Source organism: Cornus florida, unplaced genomic scaffold, assembly GCF_030987335.1.
Source record: "Cornus florida cultivar Cherokee Brave unplaced genomic scaffold, ASM3098733v1 CherokeeBrave_3.0.0_Hap2_Chr07, whole genome shotgun sequence".
NCBI lineage: Eukaryota > Viridiplantae > Streptophyta > Magnoliopsida > Cornales > Cornaceae > Cornus > Cornus florida.
The window spans coordinates 14,720,831-14,744,802 of NW_026775577.1; the positions used below are offsets into that span (position 1 = coordinate 14,720,831).

Consider the following 23,972-nt stretch of genomic DNA (forward strand, 5'->3'; position numbering starts at 1 on the left):
ATCAACTTGAAAATGAAATGCGAAATCAAACAAAGTGGATACTCAGATGTCACTCCAGATCAGACCGACAACATAGTTGCTTTAGGGTTACTAGCCCATGGGTAACCTCCCTATGTGCGCACTAGACTATATATAGAGAGACTATCCCCCGTACTAGAACCACATCCTAGCCATAGTCAAACAACGACATCCCCAAGTTTTCAAAATCAACAAGTTGTGCAACAACGCATATATCAATAAGAATATGCAAGATAATTAACTATCTACTAAGCATAACCAAATTTGGAAACCTATACAATACATGCTCTAAATCCACAACTAATATGATATGATGAATGTCGAATCTTCAGTGTGCGATTCGTTACACGCTATGCATGAAAGATGTTAAACATGAAGTGTGCAAATCATTACACAAGGCAACAATATATTCGATAAGGAAAACATATTCTTATGAATACAAACATAGCAACTATGTTATCCAATGTTCAAAACATAACCAAATGAATATAGAACAAGTCCAAGTCCATGATTTTGATATAGAAACGACTTTCAAACACAATTAAATCCATGGCTCAATTCGATAGAATTTAATTAAATAAAAATAATTAAATTCCCTAGATTCTAATTCAATTCCAAATAATCTCAAATTAATACATATTAAAGAACATGGCATGGTCATTACCTATATCCATTCTAAAACTCAATTAGGTTATTGGAACAACAAAGTAGAACTCTAATTAAATCATGCTAATTTAATTACCAAGGTTCTAAAGTAACTTCAAATGGTCCACAATTAATATATACTAGTAAACAAGTCATGGCCAATACAAACATCAAATTAAAACCTTAATTAAGCTAATAGGACCACAAAATAGATTTTAATTAATTCTTTTAATTAAAATCTCTAGATTTTCAAACTTAACCAAATGCTCTCAAATTAACCTATGTTGGAAAGCATGCCAAGATCTAATGTAATATCACATTACAAGTTTATTTCATTCAATTTATGATCATGTGAATTAAACTTTCACTAAAGTTAAATATAAATTAAAAGTTGCAATTCTCATGCAATTAATCCCAATTTAATATATGTGAACAACTATACCTAAGCTTAATTTTCTAGCATGCCACAATTCAATTCCAAGTTGTATATCACCATGAGGATTAAATCTTAAACAAGGAAATTAATTAAATGAAAGGTTTCAAAACCTCACCGAATATTCTAAATCAAATATATGTGAAGCTATATGGCATGTAGATCAAGAATATCAAGTCGGAATTCAAATAGAGTGAATAGTGCACTCGGAGCAAATTAATTAATAATTACTAATTTTCAAAACACCTCCAATTACTTTCAAATTCAACTATATTGAAGAGCATGCTAAGGCCTAATATAATATGCTAACACATATTAATTTCAAGCTAGTTAAGGCCATATGAATTAATCTTTCACCTAAGATAAATATTAAATAAAATCTTTAATACTTATTCAAATGTTCCAATTTTAATACACGACAATGAGCATATCAAGTGGCAATATAAAATCATGCTACATGTTTAAACCAAGTCATGAACAATCGGGAAAATTAGATCCCGTACAAGAAAAATAAATAATAAAATCTCTAGATTTTATATTTAATCATGCAAACAAGTAGTATAAGCATCACAAGCATGCTATATAACAAGAATTTAAACCTAAAACATCCCCTACCTCAATTTGAGATGAAAATCTCAAATGCCATCAAAATGGAACGGCTCCGAATCCAACGAAACTACTAGGTTTTGTCGGGGACAACGCCGTGAACATAACCCCCACGAAAGCCCGATCAAAATCATAACTTGACCTCAAAACCAAACTCAAGAAATGGTCAAAACTGAATTCTAATAAGGGGGAAAGGTAGAGCACGGCTAAGGGAACAACAAACGTTAAGGCCGAAGACTTTCCATCAAGGAAAAGTGAACCAAAAGAGGAGAGAGAAGATGGCAGCACCCCTTGGGCTGCCATGGGAGCTCCAGGTCGTGCATGAAGAGGGGAGAAGATGAAAAATGAAATATCTCACCCCTCTTTTATAGAAATCTCAAAAAGTGCCCCGAACGTGCCCCGCCGGGTCCGAAAAAGTAAAATTTGAGCAGACAAGCTCAAATGGCAAAACTTTGTGAACAAAAAAGATTCAAAATGATAAAATATGAATAACAAAAGAAACAACATTAAAAATTGAGTCCCGAGCAAAAAGTTATGCCCAAAACAAGTTTGGCAAAAACTGAGGCCAGAAACCCTGAAACTGGAAAACATCGACCAGGAGGAAATTCTAAGAGTACACAACTTGACGAAATGTGAAAATGAATCCCGTAAGAGGATCCAGGCTCAAAACAAGACATTTTGTAATAACTTTTATTAATTGCACAATGGCCCCTCCAAAAAGTGAAAACTGCACTTATGGCCCAGAATGAAAATATCTTCCAAAAATATTTTCTTAAAAACCCCTGAAATAAAATATCTTCAAAAGATATTTATGAAAAACACCCCAAGAAAAGAAAATAATTTCAAAGAACTTTGCATCCATGCCCCTATGGATACCGGGAGCAACCAGAGTACTTTCTTGCAAAAGTAAAGATACGTATTTTATGGAAACCACTCAAGATGAAGGCACGTTAAGTCAAAAACCAACTCCGAGCATGAGAAGTGAGGTTGTGCCAAAAACTGACAAACGGAGATAAGACAGAATAGGGAAAAGGACGAAATAACGCATAGTGTCGAAAAATGAAAAATGTGAAAATGACTCGGTCCTCAAAGGAAGTTGTCAATCCATGGAAAAGAGTCTCAAGAACCAATTCTGAGCACTCAAGATGACACTAAGCGACACGAAACAGAGCTCAGAAAAGAAAATTAAACGAAAAAAATTCATTCGTAAACTTTCAGGAAAAAAGGAAAGGAAGGCAAATGACCGGGTCGTTACAACCTACCCTTCTTAAAGGAATTTTGTCCCCAAAATTAGGAACACACCAAAGAGAACAGAATAATGACCGAACAAAAGGTCAAATCAAAAGACAGCTCACAACGCACTGAAGGACAAATCCTGAAGTCTAAAGATCAACTGAAGAAACGCGAAACCAAGAACTGAGGCAACACCTCATACGAATCGGCACGTTAACTCAACGTCAACTACCGAGAGAATCCCAAGACAACGAAACGTTGAAACATGATAGAAGAAGAAAGTGACAAGGCAGTACGAACAGTGACCAGAACCCGCCCACACTTACTCGTCAACAAGGTAGCATGACGGTATAAGGCCTTAGTTCATAACTTGCCCTAACCAGGTCAACTCTGAGAAACCTATTGATACGGATGACATCAATGTCGAAAATGATCATTACCAAAAGCACCGCAGGAACCAGGCATCTGCGAGAGTTGGGGTAGCTATTCCCAAAACTCTGACAACAATGACACAGGCACCATTATGCTTAAGGCCTTAGATCTAAAAGCCACGATGGAAAAGGAAATGAAACGGTGCCTCCTTGGCCCACGTCTCACTCCACCAGACAAGAACTGCGATTATACACTCACATGAGCCTTACTCGCATCGATTGACAGAACAGACAAGAAGGTTCCCTACATGGGTCCTTACGGAATGAATTTCTCCTATCCAAGGAAGAAACTCGTGAAACAAGAACGCATCCAAGGGATACGACAGATCCGAAGAGACAATGCAAAAACCTGACATAAAGTAAACAAGTAGCATGCAACATAGCATAACTATCTACTCACACAAGTAGTAAACAAGTTGCCACATAAGCAAACAGGCATATTATTAAATCAAAGATGTTATCAAGAATGACGTAAGTACATGGTACGACAATACACGTGAATGAAAAGTGTAAGGTATCCCAACATACGTCGCATACGGTAATGCTAACATAAGCACGCAGACATGATAGAAACCCAGATCATGTTAGCACGAGCATATATACACATAAAGCATGTTTAACAAATAATAGATACCTCAAAACACCAGAACATGTGAACATGTTATCATACAAGACATGTTATTAAGATACAAATGACACATCAAAGCAAAACAAAGTGAACATGATATGCACCCAAAACCCGTCGTCCAAGGTATTCGAACCCGGATGCTCTGATACCACCTGTGACGACCCTGGTTTTTAGGCCAGCGTGTCCTGTGATGAACCGTAAGGATGATCCGATAACGGATCCGAATGCGGAAGCGAAAACAGAAAACAAGACTCTAAGAAGTCAAAGTGACCTTCCATGAGGTCGTGGAACTCAACAAGAACTGATGCGGAAGCAAAAGATAGAAAATATGACAAATAAGCCCCCAGGGGCAAAATAGTCATTTCTGAAAACTGTAGATTTGGGTGCCACTGAGCATACCGCTGGAAGGACAACAAAAAACTAATCAAGATGGACTCAAGAATCGCATGATTCAGAGTCCGAACGAAGGAGAAACGGCATGACGAAGAAAAACGAGCACTTAAAGCAAAAAGGATAAACTGGTAATTATCTAGGAAGAACTGGGTGCAACCGAGCACACCGTTGGAAAGACAGCGAAAAATTAGTCAAGTTCAAAAAAAAATTCACTTGAATCGGAGTCCGGACGAAGGAGAAAAGCCCAAAAGAAGAATTGACGTCGCGGCGGCCCGACGAGGGGCCATGGCGCACACGGCGCCCATGCGCAAGCCCACCGGCGCCCAAAGACATGGCTGGTGGCAGCCCTTGGCTGCTGCTACATTTTTTTTGATCTGCCCAGAACTGAGGCTTGAAACGGAGGTCAAGACGAGTTTTTCTGGAAAAACACGAAGAAGAAACCCCCCCTAAAATTGAGTTTTCTACCTGATATCGTGGACGGAATCGAAAAAAAACTCACTGTGAAATCCCCAAAATGCCCCTAGATCAGAACTGAACAAGAGGGTCATAAAGCTGCTAAATGAAAACTGGAAGCTGAAACTTCACGAGGGATTTCCGGTACCAAGACGACATTTTCTGGAAAAACACGAAGAAGAAACCCTCCCTAAAATCATGTTTTCTATTCAACCATGTCAAAAAAAGAAAATAAAACTAATGTGAAAGGTCTATAATGCCCCTAGATCAGAATATGCAAAAAAAATGCGAAATGAATTCACAAGAGGATCAAAACACAAACGATAAGGTTTTGCCCGGAAATGACCATGCACGCAAATGTAACTTACCTATTTAGATGCGCTACAATGGTCCATGGCTTAAGAATATAGCCGATACAAAATCCGACCCCCCAACGGGCAAAAAGGCAAAAATGGACTTGGAATGGAAAACATGGAATCCAAAAATGCAAAACGGGATCGAATGACCGTTTGGCCCTTGGCCACACTTCATACAAGATTAATAAGACCCTATAAAAGAATGAAAATGGAATTCCCACACCCGATGCAACCGTGGTGAAGGAATGACTTGCGATTTTTCAAGTTTTTTGTAACATTTCATGAAGTTAAAAAGTTGCATAAAATACAATATACATGTCATTGGCCTCCGGCCTCATCTCATACATATCAAATACATTGAAAGGAGTGTACTTAAGTACACATTACATACATGGAATCAAACATACATATTTTGACATATAAGTCTACAAAATGACATTTCATGCTAATATTTGCATGAAATGGAAACTTGAAAGCTACTCGACATCCAAGGAATGCTAGGCTTCACGAACCAAGTCTTCGTACCTGAAATATGCCCTAGTATCGTAGGGGTGAGTAACATAAAGCTACTCGTAAGAGATGAGCATACATCGACCTAGCATTTTACAAATTTATCACCTTAAGGTGAAACATGTTAAAGGGCTCATGCCACCTAACGTCTATGTCCAAGTGAGACTCGGGGAGCATCCTAAGCTACCTTAGAGTCTAAGCAACAAGAATCATGATATACATACGTGTATGAAACGAATCATGTTTGGGATAATCTAAAGAACACGACAAGAAGAATGCTTGAGCATATATTAACATGAATTGCATTTTCAATACAATTGAACTACGTCTAGAGTAATCCATACAACATAACAAAAGCATATTTGAATACAAGTTAACAAGAATCACATTATCCATGCAATTCAACAACAAAAGAGCATGTTATACAATGCAACAAGGTTTAAGTTCTCAAAGCCATCAACTTAGAATCTAAAGCATAAAATAACAGTAGTGGTTCATGCCACCTAACATCTATGTTATAAATGAATCAATAGGATCAATCATAAGCTTTATTAGAACGTCAAAACACGATTTTCAATATCGATGCAATTTAACCAACATTGGAACTTCCAATACAACGCATAAAGCACAATTTCGCAAAGTTAACATCCTGTAACTTAAAATGGAATGACAAATAAGAAACAATAAGGTACAACATCATCTAGTTATCAACTTGAAAATGAAATGCGAAATTAAACAAAGTGGATACTCGGACGTCACGCCGGATCAGACCGACAACATAGATACTTTAGGGTTACTAGCCCATGGGTAACCTCCCTATGTGCGCACTAGACTATATATAGAGGGACTATCCCCCGTACTAGAAGCACGTCCTAGTCATAGTCAAACAACGACATTCCCAAGTTTCCAAAATCAACAAGTTGTGCAACAACGCATATATTAACAAGAATATGCAAGATAATCAACTATCTACTAAGCACAACCAAATTTGGAAACCTATACAATACATGCTCTAAATCCGCAACTAATATGATATGATGAATGTCGAATCTTTAATGTGCGATTCGTTACATGCTATGCATGAAAGATGTTAAACACGAAGTGTGCAAATCATTACACAAGGCAACAATATATTCGATAAGGAAAACATATTCTCATGAATACAAACATAGCAACTATGTTATCTAATGTTCAAAACATAACCAAATTAATATACAACAAGTCCAAGTCCATGATTTTGATATAGAAACGACTTTCAAACACAATTAAATCCATGGCTCAATTCGATATAATTTAATTAAATAAAAATAATTAAATTCCCTAGATTCTAATTCAATTCCAAATAAACTCAAATTAATACATATTAAAGAACATGGCATGGTCATTACCTATATCCATTCTAAAACTCAATTAGGTTATTGGAACAACAAAGTAGAACTCTAATTAAATCATGCTAATTTAATTACCAAGGTTCTAAAGCAACTTCAAATGGTCCATAATTAATATATATTAGTAAACAAGTCATGGCCAATACAAACATCAAGTTAAAACCTTAATTAAGCTAATGGGACCACAAAATAGATTTTAATTAATTCTTTTAATTAAAATCTCTAGATTTTCAAACTTAACCAAATGCTCTCAAATTAACCTATGTTGGAAAGTATGCCAAGAACTAATGTAATATCACATTACAAGTTTATTTCATTCAATTTAAGACCATGTGAATTAAACTTTCACTAAAGTTAAATATAAATTAAAAGTTGCAATTCTCATGCAATTAATCCCAATTTAATATATGTGAACAACTATACTTAAGTTTAATTTTCTAGCATGCCACAATTCAATTCCAAGTTGTATATCACCATGAGGATTAAATCTTAAACAAGGAAATTAATTAAATGAAAGGTTTCAAAACCTCACCTAATATTCTAAATCAAATTAGTGTAATAGTGCACTCGGAGCAAATTAATTAATCAAATTAATTAATAATTACTAATTTTCAAAACACCTCCAATTACTTTCAAATTCAACTATGTTGAAGAGCATGCTAAGGCCTAATATAATATGCTAACACATATTAGTTTCAAGCTAGTTAAGGCCATGTAAATTAATCTTTCACCTAAGATAAATATTAAATAAAATCTTTAATACTTATTCAAATGTTCAAATTTTAATACACGACAATGAGTATATCAAAGGGCAATATAAAATCATGCTACATGTTTAAACCAAGTCATGAATAACCGGGAAAATTAGTGTAATCTTTCACCTAATTGTTTATATGTTTAATTAAATTAAGTGTTACTTGATTAATTGGCTACTTATCTATGTGTTATTTGTATTTTGTCTAGGTGTTATTTGTATTATTTGTTTAATTAGATTGTGTGCTTAAATGATGTATTTGATTAATTGTAATTAACTGTAAATTAAATGATTAAATGTTTTATTTTATTTTATTTTATGGTTATGGTTATGGTTTGTGATAATGGGCTAACTAATTGGGTCCCATGAACTACTTGGATAGGAAGTTGGATGGGTATGGATAATTACCCATGGATAGTTGTATATGTATATATATAGATATATATATATATATATAAAGGAAAGTAATTTATTAATATTATAGTAACTTTAGTATTAATAAATAATCTGATGTATATATTTTATATATTTATATAATAAGGATATACATATATTTTATACGTAATATATTTTAAGTTACCTTTTTAATATTATGGTAACTTTAGTATAAATAAATAATCTGATGTATATATTTTATTTATTTAGATGATACAGATAGATTATATATGTAACATGTTTTAAGTTACCTTTTAATATTATGGTAACTTTAGCATTAATAAATAATCTAATGTATATATTTTATTTAATTAATAAGGATATATATAGATTATATACGTAACATATTTTAAGTTACCTTTTTAATATTTTCATTTTTTTTATTTTTCTTCATTAAGTTGACTTGGATTGGGAAAAGGATTATGGTTATTATTTGGCTTATAAATACACAACTATAGGTTAAAAAAGGAGTGAAAATATATCACGTAATATATTCTAAAGAGAGAGAGTTAGAGAGAGAAGGAGAAAGAGGAAGGAATGAGAAAAAAACCCTTTAAAGAGAAAATTAAGGAAGAAGAAGTTTAACTTTCAATCCGAAAGTTTAAGGCAAGTTCTTCTTCTATCTCTTTCCCTTTGATTCGTGTTTCTATACATGCCTAGGAAATTTCAGGATTTATTAAACACATAAAATTAAATAATTATGCATGCTTAATTGGATTAGAACATAGGTTTTATGAATTTGGTTCATATATGTTCTTGTGTTATGAATTGATAAATGCATGATTTTCATTTGATTTCCGGTGTGAATTTTTACATGTTTAAATTATGTATATTTCATATCTGTGGAATGATGGAACGTAGAAACATGCCTAAGATTCCTGAACATTAAATAAGGATTATGTTTGGGTTTTAATAAATTTAAATAGACTTAATCATAATGATGCTTGCTATTTGAATGTTTTAAACAAACAAATGGATTTAATCTTTTAAAATATTTTAGCAATTGAGATCAAATGTGTAGGATGAATTGGATATGGAGAATCCTTATTTAACGGTATAATAAAATATCATCATGTATAAGATTTAGTTTGTGTAGGACATATGATATAGGAAGTTTAAAGAAATAATAAGTCATTTCTATTATGTGATAACTTGATATTATATTTATTATAGTTATTTTGGAATGTTTGATATATTTTCTTAATTGTTACATCAATTGTTGGATTGTGTGGTTTAATGCACAGGTATGAGACGGTGGCATTCTAGGGATGGATTAACTTATTAGTTAAGTCCTACCTATTTTATATAAGGGAATGGATTAACTAAAATGTTAAGTCCTACTTATATTTAAGTCAGGTCAGCTGAACAAGTTGAATGACTTATGGATGATTAATTTATTATATAAGGGAATGGATTAACTAAAATGTTAAGTCCTACTTATATTCAAGTCAGGTCAGCTGAACAAGCTGAATGACTTATGGAGGATTAATTTATACTAGATAGGATGGTTACTAGATTTTATACATATAAGTATGGTGCCATGATATGAGCTCGAGTCTCAGGATCAATGGTTAGGGCGCGTATATCGCCAGGGATGTGTAGCTAGATATAGTGTAGTTGTGTACCCTGGTAGGTCTAGGTACTCATGCCCACTATATGTGCGTTTTGCATGTTGCCTACTATTCAGGTTGAGACAACCCTATAGTCTAGTGAGGTTCCTTTAGTGTGTATATATATATATATACGGACTACTAGTTACTGTTGGATTGACTAGGATGTATACGTGTATCGGATCTCTACTTGGACTGTAGTAGAGTAGAACTTGTTTGTGGGCCTGACCCACCATTATTTTTCAGGTGTTCGTCACAAGTAGAGGTTGTTCGTGCTGAGCGGGGATCAGTCTACTTCATTCTTCCGATGCTACATAGGAGTTCCTTTATGATTCAGTTTCCTATTTTAGATTACTAACATTTGTTTAGTTTGGATTTTCTAGGGGTCCACATAGTATGGATTCCCAAGTTGTATTTTGGAGGATCAGTTGTATCAGAAGAGTTTATTAATTAATGAAAATATATTATGAGGTTTATTATTAGATTATCATTTTAGTTTCTTGTCAGCATTTTATTTATTCTTCTTTATTCTTTTGTACTCTGTGTTCGTTTATTATCAATTTGTTTTGATATCCTCGGGTATTCGGGCGTGGGCCTGGCCAACCCGCATTCGGAAATTCGGGGGTATCACAATTAGATCCCGTACAAGAAAAATAAATAATAAAATCTCTAGATTTTATATTTAATCATGCAAACAAGTAGTATAAGTATCACAAGCATGCTATATAACAAGAATTTAAACCTAAAACATCCCTTACCTCAATTTGAGATGAAAATCTCAAATGCCATCAAAATGGAACGGCTCCGAATCCGACGAAACTACTAAGTTTTGTCAGGGACAACGCCGTGAACATAACCCCCACGAAAGCCCCATCAAAATCATATCTTGACCTCAAAACCAAACTCAAGAAATGGTCAAAACTGAATTCTAATAAGGGGGAAAGGTAGAGCACGGCCAAGGGAACAACAAACGTTAAGGCCGAAGACTTTCCATCAAGGAAAAGTGAACCAAAAGAGGAGAGAAAAGATGGTAGCACCCCTTGGGCTGCCATGGGAGCTCCAGGTCGTGCATGAAGAGGGGAGAAGATGAAAAATGAAATTTCTCACCCCTCTTTTATAGAAATCTCAAAAAGTGCCCCAAACGGGCCCCGCCGGGTCTGAAAAAGTAAAATTTGAGCAGACGCGCTCAAATGACAAAACTTTATGAATGAAAAAGATTCAAAATGATAAAATATGAACAACGGAAGAAACGGCATCAAAAACTGAGTCCTGAGCAAAAAATTATGCCCAAAACAAGTTTGGCGAAAACTAGGGCCAGAAACGTTGAAACTGGAAAACATCGACCAGGAGGAAATTTCAAGAGTACACAACTCGACGAAATGTGAAAATGAATCCCGTACGAGGATCCAGGCTCAAAACAAGATATTTTGCAATAACTTTCATTAATTGCACAATGGCCCCTCCAAAAAGTGAAAACTACACTTATGGCCCAGAATGAAAATATCTTCCAAAAATATTTTCTTAAAAACCCCTGAAATAAAATATCTTCAAAAAATATTTATGAAAAATACCCCAAGAAAAGAAAATAATTTCAAAGAACTTTGCAGCCATACCCCAATGGACACCGGGAGCAACCAGAGTACTTTCTTGCAAAAGTAAAGATACGTATTTCGTGGAAACCACTTAAGATGAAGGCACGTGAAGTCAAAAACCAACTCCGAGCATGAGAAGTGAGGTTGTGCCAAAAACTGACAAACGGAGATAAGACAGAATAGGGAAAATGATGAAATAGCGCATAGTGTCGAAAAACGAAAAATGTGAAAATAACTAGGTCCTCAAAGGAAGTTGTCAATCCACAGAAAAGAGTCTCAGGAACCAATTCCGAGCACTCGAGATGACACTAAGCGACATGAAACAGAGCTCAGAAAAGAAAATTAAACGAAAAAAAATTCATTTGTAAAATTTCAGGAAAAAAGGAAAGGAAGGCAAATGACCGGGTCGTTACATTAACTATGAACTAGAAAGCAATAAATGGATAACGCCACTTCCGTAGGGAACACGATTGCATTTAGCATATGCAACAAGCCTTTTAAACCCTTAGGTTACCCCTAGTGGATGAGTTCTCGTGCGGGTTTCCAGAAATGATACCCACAAACATTAAGCTCATTCTTTCAAAAGAGGTACCAATATTGCAAACAAGCATCGGGAGAAAACTACCTCAAGTATGCAATTTTTCAAATATTTTTAAGCAATCTCCCAAAATTTCAACACCAAACAAGCAAGTATGGTCTTCCATACATCAAGAAAATGATCATGTAAATCAAAACAACTCTAGAATCCTTTTTGAGCGGACCGGCATCAAATATGTTGCTATCTTAGGTAACTAAAGAATTAATCACATCCTTATCCTCAAACTAGCATACAAATCTAGTACCGATCATCAAGACAAAGAGTGGACCTTTTATTAAAGCTTTATTGATCTAGGTGCGCTTATTCTTTTCACTCGATTTTTTTTTTTTTTTTTTTTTTAAGGATCAAAGATGGAAGCATAGTGCAATGTGTTGATCTATTAAGCTTTCTAGCGATCTATGAGATCGAGCGTTAGGTCAATGACTCCCAAACCAGATGGCTTTAGGGCACCTGGTGTTAAAACACCCCTACGGACTTACAAGCTCAAATCAACTAAGCTATAAATCAAAACAACTGCCATCTAATCATTTCCCACTTTTCACCTTTTGGGAGAAGTCCTCACTTTTTTGACTGCTTTTGCAACTTCTTCTTCTTTTCTTTTTTTTTTTCTTTTTTTTTTTTAATAAAATTATTAACCTAGAGTTTGGGCCCTCCACCTTTCGGCTATTTAATGAAAATGGTTTTTTATCCACCTTTATCAAGAATGAAAACTTTCAATGCACTTCTAGCTCAATTGGGATATAACCAATTCAATAATCAACAAAGCATGTACCCCACAAATGAATGCTAGTGTGCGCCTGTGCTAGTGTAGAATACTAGAGTGAATCTCAAAACAATCACAAAATCAGGATGATGTGGACCACAAGTGCAAGCATGATATCAATTTTTCGAAAAATTTACTCCTAAATGGCATCCACAAGGCATACAAGGAGTATTGGACTCTCAAGTCAAGTAAATTTTAAATTTTAAGTAATATAGTCCTCAAAAGATCAAAATCATAGCTAACATGGATCTAAAGATGGAAAATTCACAAATACACAAGTTATACTCAAAATTTTGAATTTAAAAACAAACACTGCAAAACACCATTACCCCTAAACTTAAATGACACAGTGTCCTCAATGTGCAAAGGAGAACAAAAGGAAATAGTATACCAGTGCAATTAAGGCAAGGAATTGCTGGGACAGAAGTATCCAAAGTGGGTGGCATAGCCCCCCCTGTGATACCCCCTAATTTTGGAACACGGATTGATCAAGTCCGCGCACAAAATCAAGGGATATCAAAACAATTTAAGTATTTAACAAGCACAGGATACAAAGATGAATAATAAAGAATAAATAAACCGCTGAAGAAAACTAATAAATAAATATTACTTAATGATTCTCCAACAATTACAATTCGGAAATCCCATAACTCAAGGACCCCTTAAAACATTATCCAATAATCCAATACTATTTAAAAGTACACAAGATGAATAGACGAATGACAGTCTCCCAGCTGCGGATCCTCAACCTCGAGACTGGAACCTCTAATAACCTGAAAAATAAATCGTGGGTTAAACCCTACGAGCAAGTTCACTCTACCAGGCCTCTGAAAACCAATAAGCAGATCATCTCTGATCAAAACCAAACCTAATAAAGTTTTAACTTTAATAAAGCACGATATACATGTCTATATATAATTATATATACTATACTAATCACATCCATTAATAGGTTTATTAAATTTCCATACCTATTAAATAATTATTAAAATAATATTCATACCTAGACCAATCTACCATTTCATTTTATAAAAACTCCTTTGACCTTAATCCCATCCTAGTCAGTTGTTTAATCATTTAAACAACAAATTATAATAAAAGAAATACTCTATTTAATCCCAACCCGATAATGATTTTAATTGTTTAAATCACATATCAAAAATCCAAGTTTTGACAAATCATCCACGTCTTCCCCAATATTATTTTATTAATGTAAAATAATACACTAACCAGTAAGTACTAAACTATTCTCATTTAAGAATATCTAACCCTAATCCAATCCATACATACAACAACCATAGATGATATTTTAATCATCTAATACATAACAACGTAATTATGCTTTGGCAAATCAACCATGCCATTGTAAATATTTTTATTTATATATTGGCAATTCAACCATGCCTCCATAAGTATATTTATTTATACATTGGCAATTCAACCATGCCTCCGTGTATGTATATTTATACATTGGCAATTCAACCATGCCTCCACAGGTATATTTATTCATACATTTAATTAGCAATTCATCCATGCTTTCCATATATATATTCTATTCATACAAATATTTAGGTAATATATTTAATCATTTGACAATTCATCCATGCCCACACTTTAACCATGAATTAACTTTAAAATTAACAATACGCTAAATCATACATAGCCATCACATGCATATTATACGCATATCATTAATTTAACAACCAGCCTATTAAGATATGCCAAATAAGAATGATAATATTAATCATCTTAAATGATTTATATATATATATATACCTACACATATGTTATTTAATGTATATATGTGTTTAACACCTTCTTTAATAATCCTTGATTATTTAAAATCAATATACATACATACATACATACATACATATATATATATATATATATATATATATATATATATATATATATATAAAATTATTTATATATGTGTATATATATATTCATCCTTCCATACAACTCATAGACAAATTAAACTATATATACACATATATAAATAATTATATATATATATATATATATATATATATATATATATATATATATATATACACACACTTCCTTCCATAACAAACTATTAATTTATTATATTTACACAAATTAGTGCAACTAACTATGTCAGAAATAGTTTCCTTTAAATACTCCATATTGGTTTAAATAGTTTTCCGACACTTTCTCACTAAAACATAAATATCTCCTAGTAGGATGGGAATCTGATAATGAAATTGGTACCATTGGAAAGAAGACGAAAAATCCTTGAATTTGAGCTCAAGAATGACCTAATTTCGATTTAAAATGACTAAGTTATGACCGTTTTAATTTCTAGTGTCGAATTAGGCCAACATAGTTTCCCACGCGCGCCCACGTGCTTACTATGCACTTGCACGCGCTGGATTCAAGCCTCCTTGTGTGCTGGTATTGGCTAAGCTCTTTCAGCTACCGTGAGCTCACCACACTGAATCCATCACTTCCTTTATGCCGCATCCAATGGTCATAAATGAGTGCGCAAATGAACACGCTCACACTAGATTATTTTCTATTAACTATAATAGATCTAAGGTCCAGATCAGCGAGTGCACCATCTTCTCATGGTCTGCAATACACCAAATAATCCCATAGTTGACCAGACCACTTCTATGGTCCAGATACACATGCGCACCAAAGTTTTATGCGCCGCGATGCACCATATCAATTCACATAAGTTTAATTAATCTAATGGCCCTAATTGGCGTATACACCCTATTATCCTACACCGCGCCGCACTGGATCAATTCTTTATTGTGCCGCCGCTCCACATGCGCCAGTTACCTAGTATATATATATATATATATATAATTATTTTCCTAACAAATAATAGGAAAATAAATCCTAATAAATTCCTAAAAATATCAGAAAAAATCCAGAAAATTACAGAACAATTCTAGAAAATAAAGAAACCATAATTAACTCTCTTGGGTCACAAATCCACCTATAGATTGATTTTAAAATATACATAACACCTATATATATATCAATTAAAATCCAATAATCTAAAAATCAAATATAATAGTTTATACTTTTTAATTATTCCGATCTAACCATAATTTTTAAACAAATAAATTTAATTAAAGCCTTGATACTCAAGGTGAAATCCTTATGAGTTCTAAGAGGAAAGTTAGAGAAAACTCGCCTGAAGGTTTCGAAACGAAACCGACGCTTTAAGCTTTAATTATCTCTTCCAATTCCGACGTCCTCCTTTTCAGATCCGACCTCCTCCTTGTCAGCCCTTCTTCTTCCTCTCTCTCTGTCTGTTTTATTTTTCTAACGTGTAAAACCTTTAACCCTAAAGCCTTATGTGTATTTTTATACACCTTAAATTCCAAATCCTATTCCAACTAGTATTATGAATTAAAATAATAATCTTTAAATAATTTATATCTATAAACATATATATATATATATATATATATATATATATATATATTCCTTCCATAATTAACTCATTAGTTAATTAAATCATATATACTTATAAATATCAATAAATATATATCTATATATATATCTTTCCATAACAATTATTAATTAATTATATATATATATAATTATATATATATATATATATATATATATAATTGATACAAAAGTGATCATTTAAATAATTAAATAACCACGGACCTTCATTAATTAACCCAATAAGGTTTCATACAAGCCCAAGACCACATCTTTTGGTCCAACTTTCCTTAAGCCCAATCCAATTAATTTAAATAAATAAGATAATTAATTAAATACAGAAATTAAAATAACTAATTACATGAAGCACAAAAACAAATAAGAATTTACAACTAAGTCATATAATACCAATAAAATCAACACACCAATAATTCAATCAATAATCAACCACACAAACAATCAATCATCATACATAATCACGAAATATAACTTAATTAAAATAAGATAATTAATCTAGCACTCAATAAAATAAAATAAATCATTGAAAAATAAAATAAAATAATTAATCCTAATTAATAAATCTTTTAAAATTATCGGGGTATTACACCCCCCCCCCCCCCAAACTTGGGATTAACTATGGTCCTAAAATTTGGCACTTAGATAAAACTCATCAGATAACAAAAAGGGATAATCACAGTACACAATGGATATGCAAGTGTAAATAGGATAGTAACTGAAAAATAGAGAGAGGTAAAAGGGTGGTCCTGAAAATTGGGAAGTACTCTCTCTCTCACTGATGTCACTAGGTGTAATACCCCTAATTTTACAAAGGATAGTCCTGGAATTTCATTTATTTTTTAATTGTAATTTTTAATGGTTAATTGTTTAATTGCTTAAATTATTTGACTCAATTATGATTATTTGCTTTATTTGAATTAATTGTTTAAGTTAATTATTTAATTGTTTTACTTGAATTTATTTAATTCAATTTCATTATTTATTCTGCCATAACGTAACTGTATGGTTAGTTGCATACATATAGCACACTGTTCATAGCCGACATAGTTTATAACCTAGATTGTTCTATGGGCCGAGTAAATCAGGTTAAGGTTTAATGGAACCTAAGATTAATGGCCTATAAATATACGAGTAATAATCTGTCTAGGGTGTTAGAACCTTGTTTACGGTTGTAGAGGCAGAGAGAAACCAGAGGAGAAAATACATAGTTCGCCGGAGAAATTAGAACGACGTCGGTGTAAGGCAAGTTCTAATCCTAACTCTAGTCCTTAGTCTTGTGTTCTTTGCATTCTAACGCAACTTCAAGAATGTAAAAGGATTAAAAGTAAACTGGTTTGCATGTCTCTGTTGTTTTAAAACTAAACGTAGCCATGAGTTATACTGCTTGCTTTATGATCTTTCGTGTTTAACCCATAAACTAATTCACAGAACTGGATGTATAATGTATGTGAATTGTTATAAATAGAGTTAAATCAGCTTGTAACACTGGAAGGTATTAATCTGGTTTGCATGTTTAGGTTCGTTTGTAACGGTATATGTTTATATGTTTCGTTTTTTTGTTTATTTTAATTCTTTCTTTTAGAACTCTGTTCTAATTAGAGTGGATCTAGGATTAATTGTTTTTACAATATCTGGGACATTGGAACTTAGTTTTATGCAATAAAATCATTAGAGTTGAGGACTGATCAAACTAAACGTCACCGGTGAAGACGTAGTTGAAGAGAAGAAACAGAGAGGAAGAGAGGAGGAAGGAGGCGACTCCATGGAATCATGGAGCCGGCTCAAAGTGCTTTGAAGGTGGCTCCAAGTGGTTTGGAGCCGGCTCCATCTTGGTTGGAGGTGGCTCCAACTGGTTTGGAGCAGGCTCTCTTTAAGTCTTTAGTTTTCTGGGTTTTTGGGCAACTGTTTGGGCTTCGGTGCTTGGATTTTAGGATTTTCAGATTCTGGAAGAAGCTATATTTAGGTGTTTAGAGGTGTTCTAAGTCTTGTTAACACTTTAGAGAATGGTGTGATACCCCCGAATTTTCGGATGCGGATTGGCCAGGCCCACGCCCGATAACCCGAGGATATCAAATCAATTAGCAATAATCGAACACAGAATACAAATAAGAAAACAAGAATACATAAATTCCTGAAAAGAAACTAGAATAATAATCCAAAAAACCTCAGAATAAATTTTAATTAACAAAGAATGATTCTGATACATCCTACTTCTCAATTTTTACTACAACTCGGGAATCCATCTAGTGGACCCCTAATATATCTCACTGAACTCAAAAGATTGGAAACGAAACCCAAGTCTAAAATATGAAATAAAACCCTGGTCATCGGTGGAGTGAATAACTATATCTGCTCAGCACGATCCAGCTCCAAGTTTGGAACTAACAAACACCTGTAAAAATAAGAGTGGGTCAGGCCCACATGCAAATTCTTCTCTAACTACAATCCAAACAATGACTCGATACGCAAATACACCCTAGATATCTCAACAATAGCTATCTAGTCCATATGTATATATATATCCACACTAAGGGACATTCACTGGACTTCAGTAGGGGTCTCAACCTGTATAGAAGGCAACATGCGAAAACGCACCCAAAGGTGGGCATGAGTACCTAGACCTAACAGGGTACACCTCAACCTACTATAGCCAGCTACACATCCACTGCATATACGCACCCTAACCAACGAGTCTGAGACTCAAGCTCAACTCGTGGTACCATAAACATATATATAAAGTCCGTCCAAATCCAGGGTATGCAGTTCAACTATTGATTAAACTGACATACAATAAACTAACTAGTTAGTCACTCAACTTATTCAGTTGATATAACTTAACTACCATTCGTTAATCCAGGAAGTCATCCAACTTGGTTACAGCTGATCTGACTTAGTCACAATTAGGATTCGATATCTTTCAATCCATTCCATTAATCCATTAGGTTAGGTTTATGCGTTTTGAGCTAAACCGTCCCTAGTATGTCACCGTCCCATACCGGTACATACAATTCTCCATATCCATGTAAATTACAACATATATAACAGTTCAATAATTTACAGACCCAAAAACCACCATCTAAATAATTGCAGAAAAATATTTAAAGCTTCAGCAATTTAAATCCAAACATTTAACCATATAGTTGCAGGAGACGATTTAATAAATCAACAACTAACATCCAGAGCATGCATAGACCAAATTTAATATGTCAGGGACTCCATCATGCATGAGAATAGGTTAAATAATCCTATTATTATCCAATAAATTGCTAAAACAATTTCAGAAGATTGTTTAATATTTCAGCAATTTAAATCCAAGCATTAACCATATAGTTGCAGGAAACGATTTAATAATTCAGCAACTAACCTCCTAAGCATGCATAGATCAAAATTAATAATTAAATGACCTTATCATGCACTTGAATGCATTCTAAAACAAGTTTTATAAACACATTATATTCCATCAAATTGCTGAAATTTAATTCAACAATTAATTTATCTTCCATTTGTTAACAACATAGGGAGTGTCTTAATTTTTACACTGTTTATCCCGACAATTTATAATTAAACCCTAATCAATTTAAGGTCCTAATAACACCCAAATTTAGCCTTCTAAACTCTCTGTGGAACCCTAGACCCAACAGATTTAAAACCCATGCTCCAATAGTAAGCACCAACGTAGAAAATTTTAAAAAAAATTAAAACAAATCATAAAATGAAAAGGGAGCCTGCTCCAGATTTTGGAGCAGGCTCTTTTCCAGCCTAGAGCCGGCTCTAGGACTCCTTAGAGCCGGCTCTACTTGTTGTGGGAGCCGGCTCCCACTTCTATGGAGCCGGCTCTCACCTCCTTTGAGAGCCTTCGTCCCCATTCTGCTCCGTTCAGTCCGTCTGCTCCCTCTCTGATCAATTCCTACCACTCTGCTGGGTTCTAAAACTAATCTTAGGAGTCTTAATTGAGTCTAGAAGCATCCCCAAGGTTGTTTACAATAACTGGGACCAATTATAGAGGTTAGATTTAGCCATTAAACTAGTATATTTACAGTACGAAACTTAAGCTAACTTGCAACGTCCATTCCATTCTAACTCCTCTGTTCCTCTTTACCCATGAACCTAAAGATCTTATATCATCATAGTAACATCCCCATGATTTATTTACAGAGGTTAAAGGCAATTACATAGACTAAAATTGCTTAACAACATAACATGCTTAAAACAGAAAACTGATCAAGGCTTGAAACAAGCTTGCACGCATTATACCATAATCAAATTTAACACGTAAAGATCATCAATATATTATATAGCAAGCATGTAAGTTCTGATTTAAAAAAAAAATTTAATTAAACCCTAGAGATTATCTAGGTGCACAGAACACAAGCCAAAGGGAAAGAGGAAGAGAAGAACTTGCCTGTGATTTCAGTAATGAAATCTCAGCGTCGTATCTAAGTTTCCGGCAACTGCTAGCTTCCTTCAAGCCTCCTATGGGTTTGACTTAATCCACCACAACCCTCCCTTGATCCTCTCTATTCTTCTCCTTGGTAGCTCTTATGATTTCCTCTGTTCTCTCAACTCTCTCTTTGTTCTGTTTTATTTCCACTGTGCCGTAAATAAAGTTCTCCCAACCCTCAGTAAAAACTCATACACGTATATATATAGGCACTTAGAAAACCCTAATTAAACTAGAGCTAAGACAGAAACCCTAATCAAACTAGAGTCAGCCGATAAAATCCTAATCATATACATATATAACAGATACTTAGATGACGTCCCAATAAAACCCTAATCTTAAATAAAGAAATGAAAACAAATAATTAAATTAAAATAGTAAATCAAAGAATTAAAACTACATCATTTAAATCAACTTACCAAATAAACCAATTCAATTAAATCAAATAACCAATTAAATTACACAATTAAATCAAATAATAAAAGAAAACAATTAAACACCCAAGCAACTAGTCACATAAAAATGAAATAAAAATAATTAAATTCCAATTTTATCCTTTTTAAAACTAGGGGTATTACAAATGGATTAATGAATAATAAACCAGTAGGTGTTTATAGCTTGAATAGTGGTTAGTTTCGACAGAAATTATTTTACTTCAGTGCAGAGAAATTTTAAATAACTGAACCTTTATTTAATCATTCTCTGGGAATGGAAATTTGTTTTATTTGATGTTATTAATAGTGGACGAGCATGATAATTAATATAGTTTTATTATACTTGTCATGGATATATGGATGAGGAGATAAAATTATTTGCATGCTCAGGGTAGGATAATTTGTAACAGAGATATGGGATGAACATGATAGCTTATCTGTTTATTTTATGTTCATCATGGAATTAATTGATATCTCTTATGATTTTAGATTTATCAGTTACTGGAGTAAGCATGTTAGTCTATATTTCTTTTTATGCTTCTTATGGTTCAGTTGCTATGTGCATTGATTATGTATTCTATCAACTGTTGGATGGATTGGATTGTATGCACCGAAATGGGATGGTGACATACTAGGTTTGGATTAGCTTAAATTGCTAAGTCCTACCTATCTTGGAATAATGGTACAGGTTATTAAATAAAATCCTCCTTATTTATAAGTCTGTGCAGTTGAATACGCTGAACGACTTGTTAGATTTCATGTGGATGGTTATGAACGGATTCTAAATATATTATTATGGTACCGTGACATGAGCTTGAGTTTCAGAGTCGACGATTAGGGAGCGTATATGCATTGGGATGCTAACTGGCTACGATGGTTTGATGTGTACCCTGCTAGGTCTAGGTAGTCATGCCTACCTTAGGTGCGCTTTGCATGGTACCTACTAGTCAGGTTGAGACGGGTCTGTAGTTTAGTGAAAGTCCTGTAGTGTTAATATATATATATCTATGGACTATTTAGTTATTGTTGAGTTAGATAGAATGTATATGCGTATCGAGTCTCTGCTTGGATTGTAGTAGGATAGAACTTGTTCGTGGGCCTGACCCATTCCTATTTTTCAGGTGTACGTCAGTTCTAGGCTTGAGCTTGTTCGTGCTGAGCAGAGAAGGTTACTCGTTCTTCCGACGATGTAGGATCTCTCTCCATGATTTAATTATGGATTTCTTCTAGTTTTATTTCAGTTTAGTTTTCTTATTAGGGGTCCACTGGATGGATTCCCGAGTTGTACCCTTGGAGGTTTTTAAGTTGGATTATTATAACCTTATTATTTGGGATTTTAAGTATTTAATTTCAAGGATCATGTTTTAGTATTCTTTTTAGCTTTTAAACTTTTATTTATTAAATTCATTTTGTATTCTGTGGTCGATTCTATATTAATTGTCTGATATCCCTTAGGTTTGGGCCTGGGTCTAGGATCCGAGGGGTATCACACTGGGATGCACCTGATGGAGTCAAACAGATAGATATAAGAATATGAAAATAGGACATCCATAAAGAAAGCATATATAAACCAAAAATAAAGTACAGTACATCCAATATCAAAGCCGACAGACACGACTGCAAAAATAATATAACAGTATCAAAAATATGCAACTATCACAGGTATATAAGAGGAGTAAGAAAATATGAAAATCATGAAGAAGAAGTAGGACGGGTAGGTCGTGCTCCGTGGATGTCTTTAGATAGATCTCTGAATGCGGTCATGACATTCGTGCGGAGGGAAGCAATGTCCGCTCTAATGGAGACAGTCTCTGCGCGGATAGATACCACGACGTCCTCCATAGTCTGAAGTCGCTCTCCGAAGTCGGGTATGTGAACAGGAGCCTCAGGTGTGGCTGGATCGGTAGAATCATGATCCTGAGCCTACTCCTCATCGTGAACGGATGACCCAACTGGAGAGTGCTGCTCTGAGTCCTCTGCAAGCTGCTCCAAATCGATGTCCATGTGTACGGCAGCCGGGTCAACTAGTATATCATCCGCTATCGGGCCTGCGGCTGTTGCCATCTGCTCCTCTGCCTCTATCTCCTCAGTTGCCTCAACAGCATAGTCCCTCAGGCTTTTGTAGCTCTTGTCCTAATCCTTTTTCTTGAAAGACTAGGCCCCAGACTCAGTCTGCTCCCGTGGCTGGAAGGAATAGCGCTGGTCTCGTAGAATTTGGGTGATGAGGTGGCCAAATGGAAGATACTTAGCCCTTTTGGGCTTGGCCTTTCTGATGTGGTCGACATACAGCTTCATCATGACGCTCCAGATGAGCGCTGGGATAGATAGCTAATGCATTGTATAGAATGCATACAGAGCTGTCAAATAACCACTGCGCCTCTGTGTCTTATGGCCGGCCATGAAGATGTTACGGAACAGGACAGAGTCGAAAAACCACAGGTCATCTGGAAGATAGGTCCAGGTGGCATAGGTCTAGCCACCGGCATAGTGACCTGTGAGTAAAATAGCCATGTCTGCATATGTGGGCCTGTAGAGAATGGGATATGTGTCCTGTAGCTCTAGAGGGCAGACGTATGGACACTGGCAAGATCTAGACAATGTGTCCACAGTGATGCGGATCGAGTAGCCATCAATGGTGGTCTGCAGCTCTGCCAGGTTACTTGGGGCAGGCCAGAGGTTCTGGAAGAACATCCAGACCAACCTCAGGTACACTCGGTATGAGAAAGGGGCTAGTATGACTGAGATGCCCCGTCTGAAGATATCATCATATACTGACCGGGTAAGCATCGATCGGGAAA

General features: G+C 34.5%; 1 protein-coding gene across 1 annotated transcript in view; it reads right to left on the reverse strand.

Annotated features, from left to right (window-relative positions):
* LOC132316293 (uncharacterized) overlaps positions 1-23,016 on the reverse strand; it is a 56,460-nt gene extending 33,444 nt beyond the window's left edge. Inside the window, exon 1 of the mRNA XM_059814799.1 lies at positions 22,942-23,016. Coding sequence (XP_059670782.1) covers positions 22,942-23,016 — 75 coding nt within the window. The remainder of the gene's footprint in view (positions 1-22,941) is intronic.
* Between the last annotated feature and the right edge of the window lie 956 nt (positions 23,017-23,972).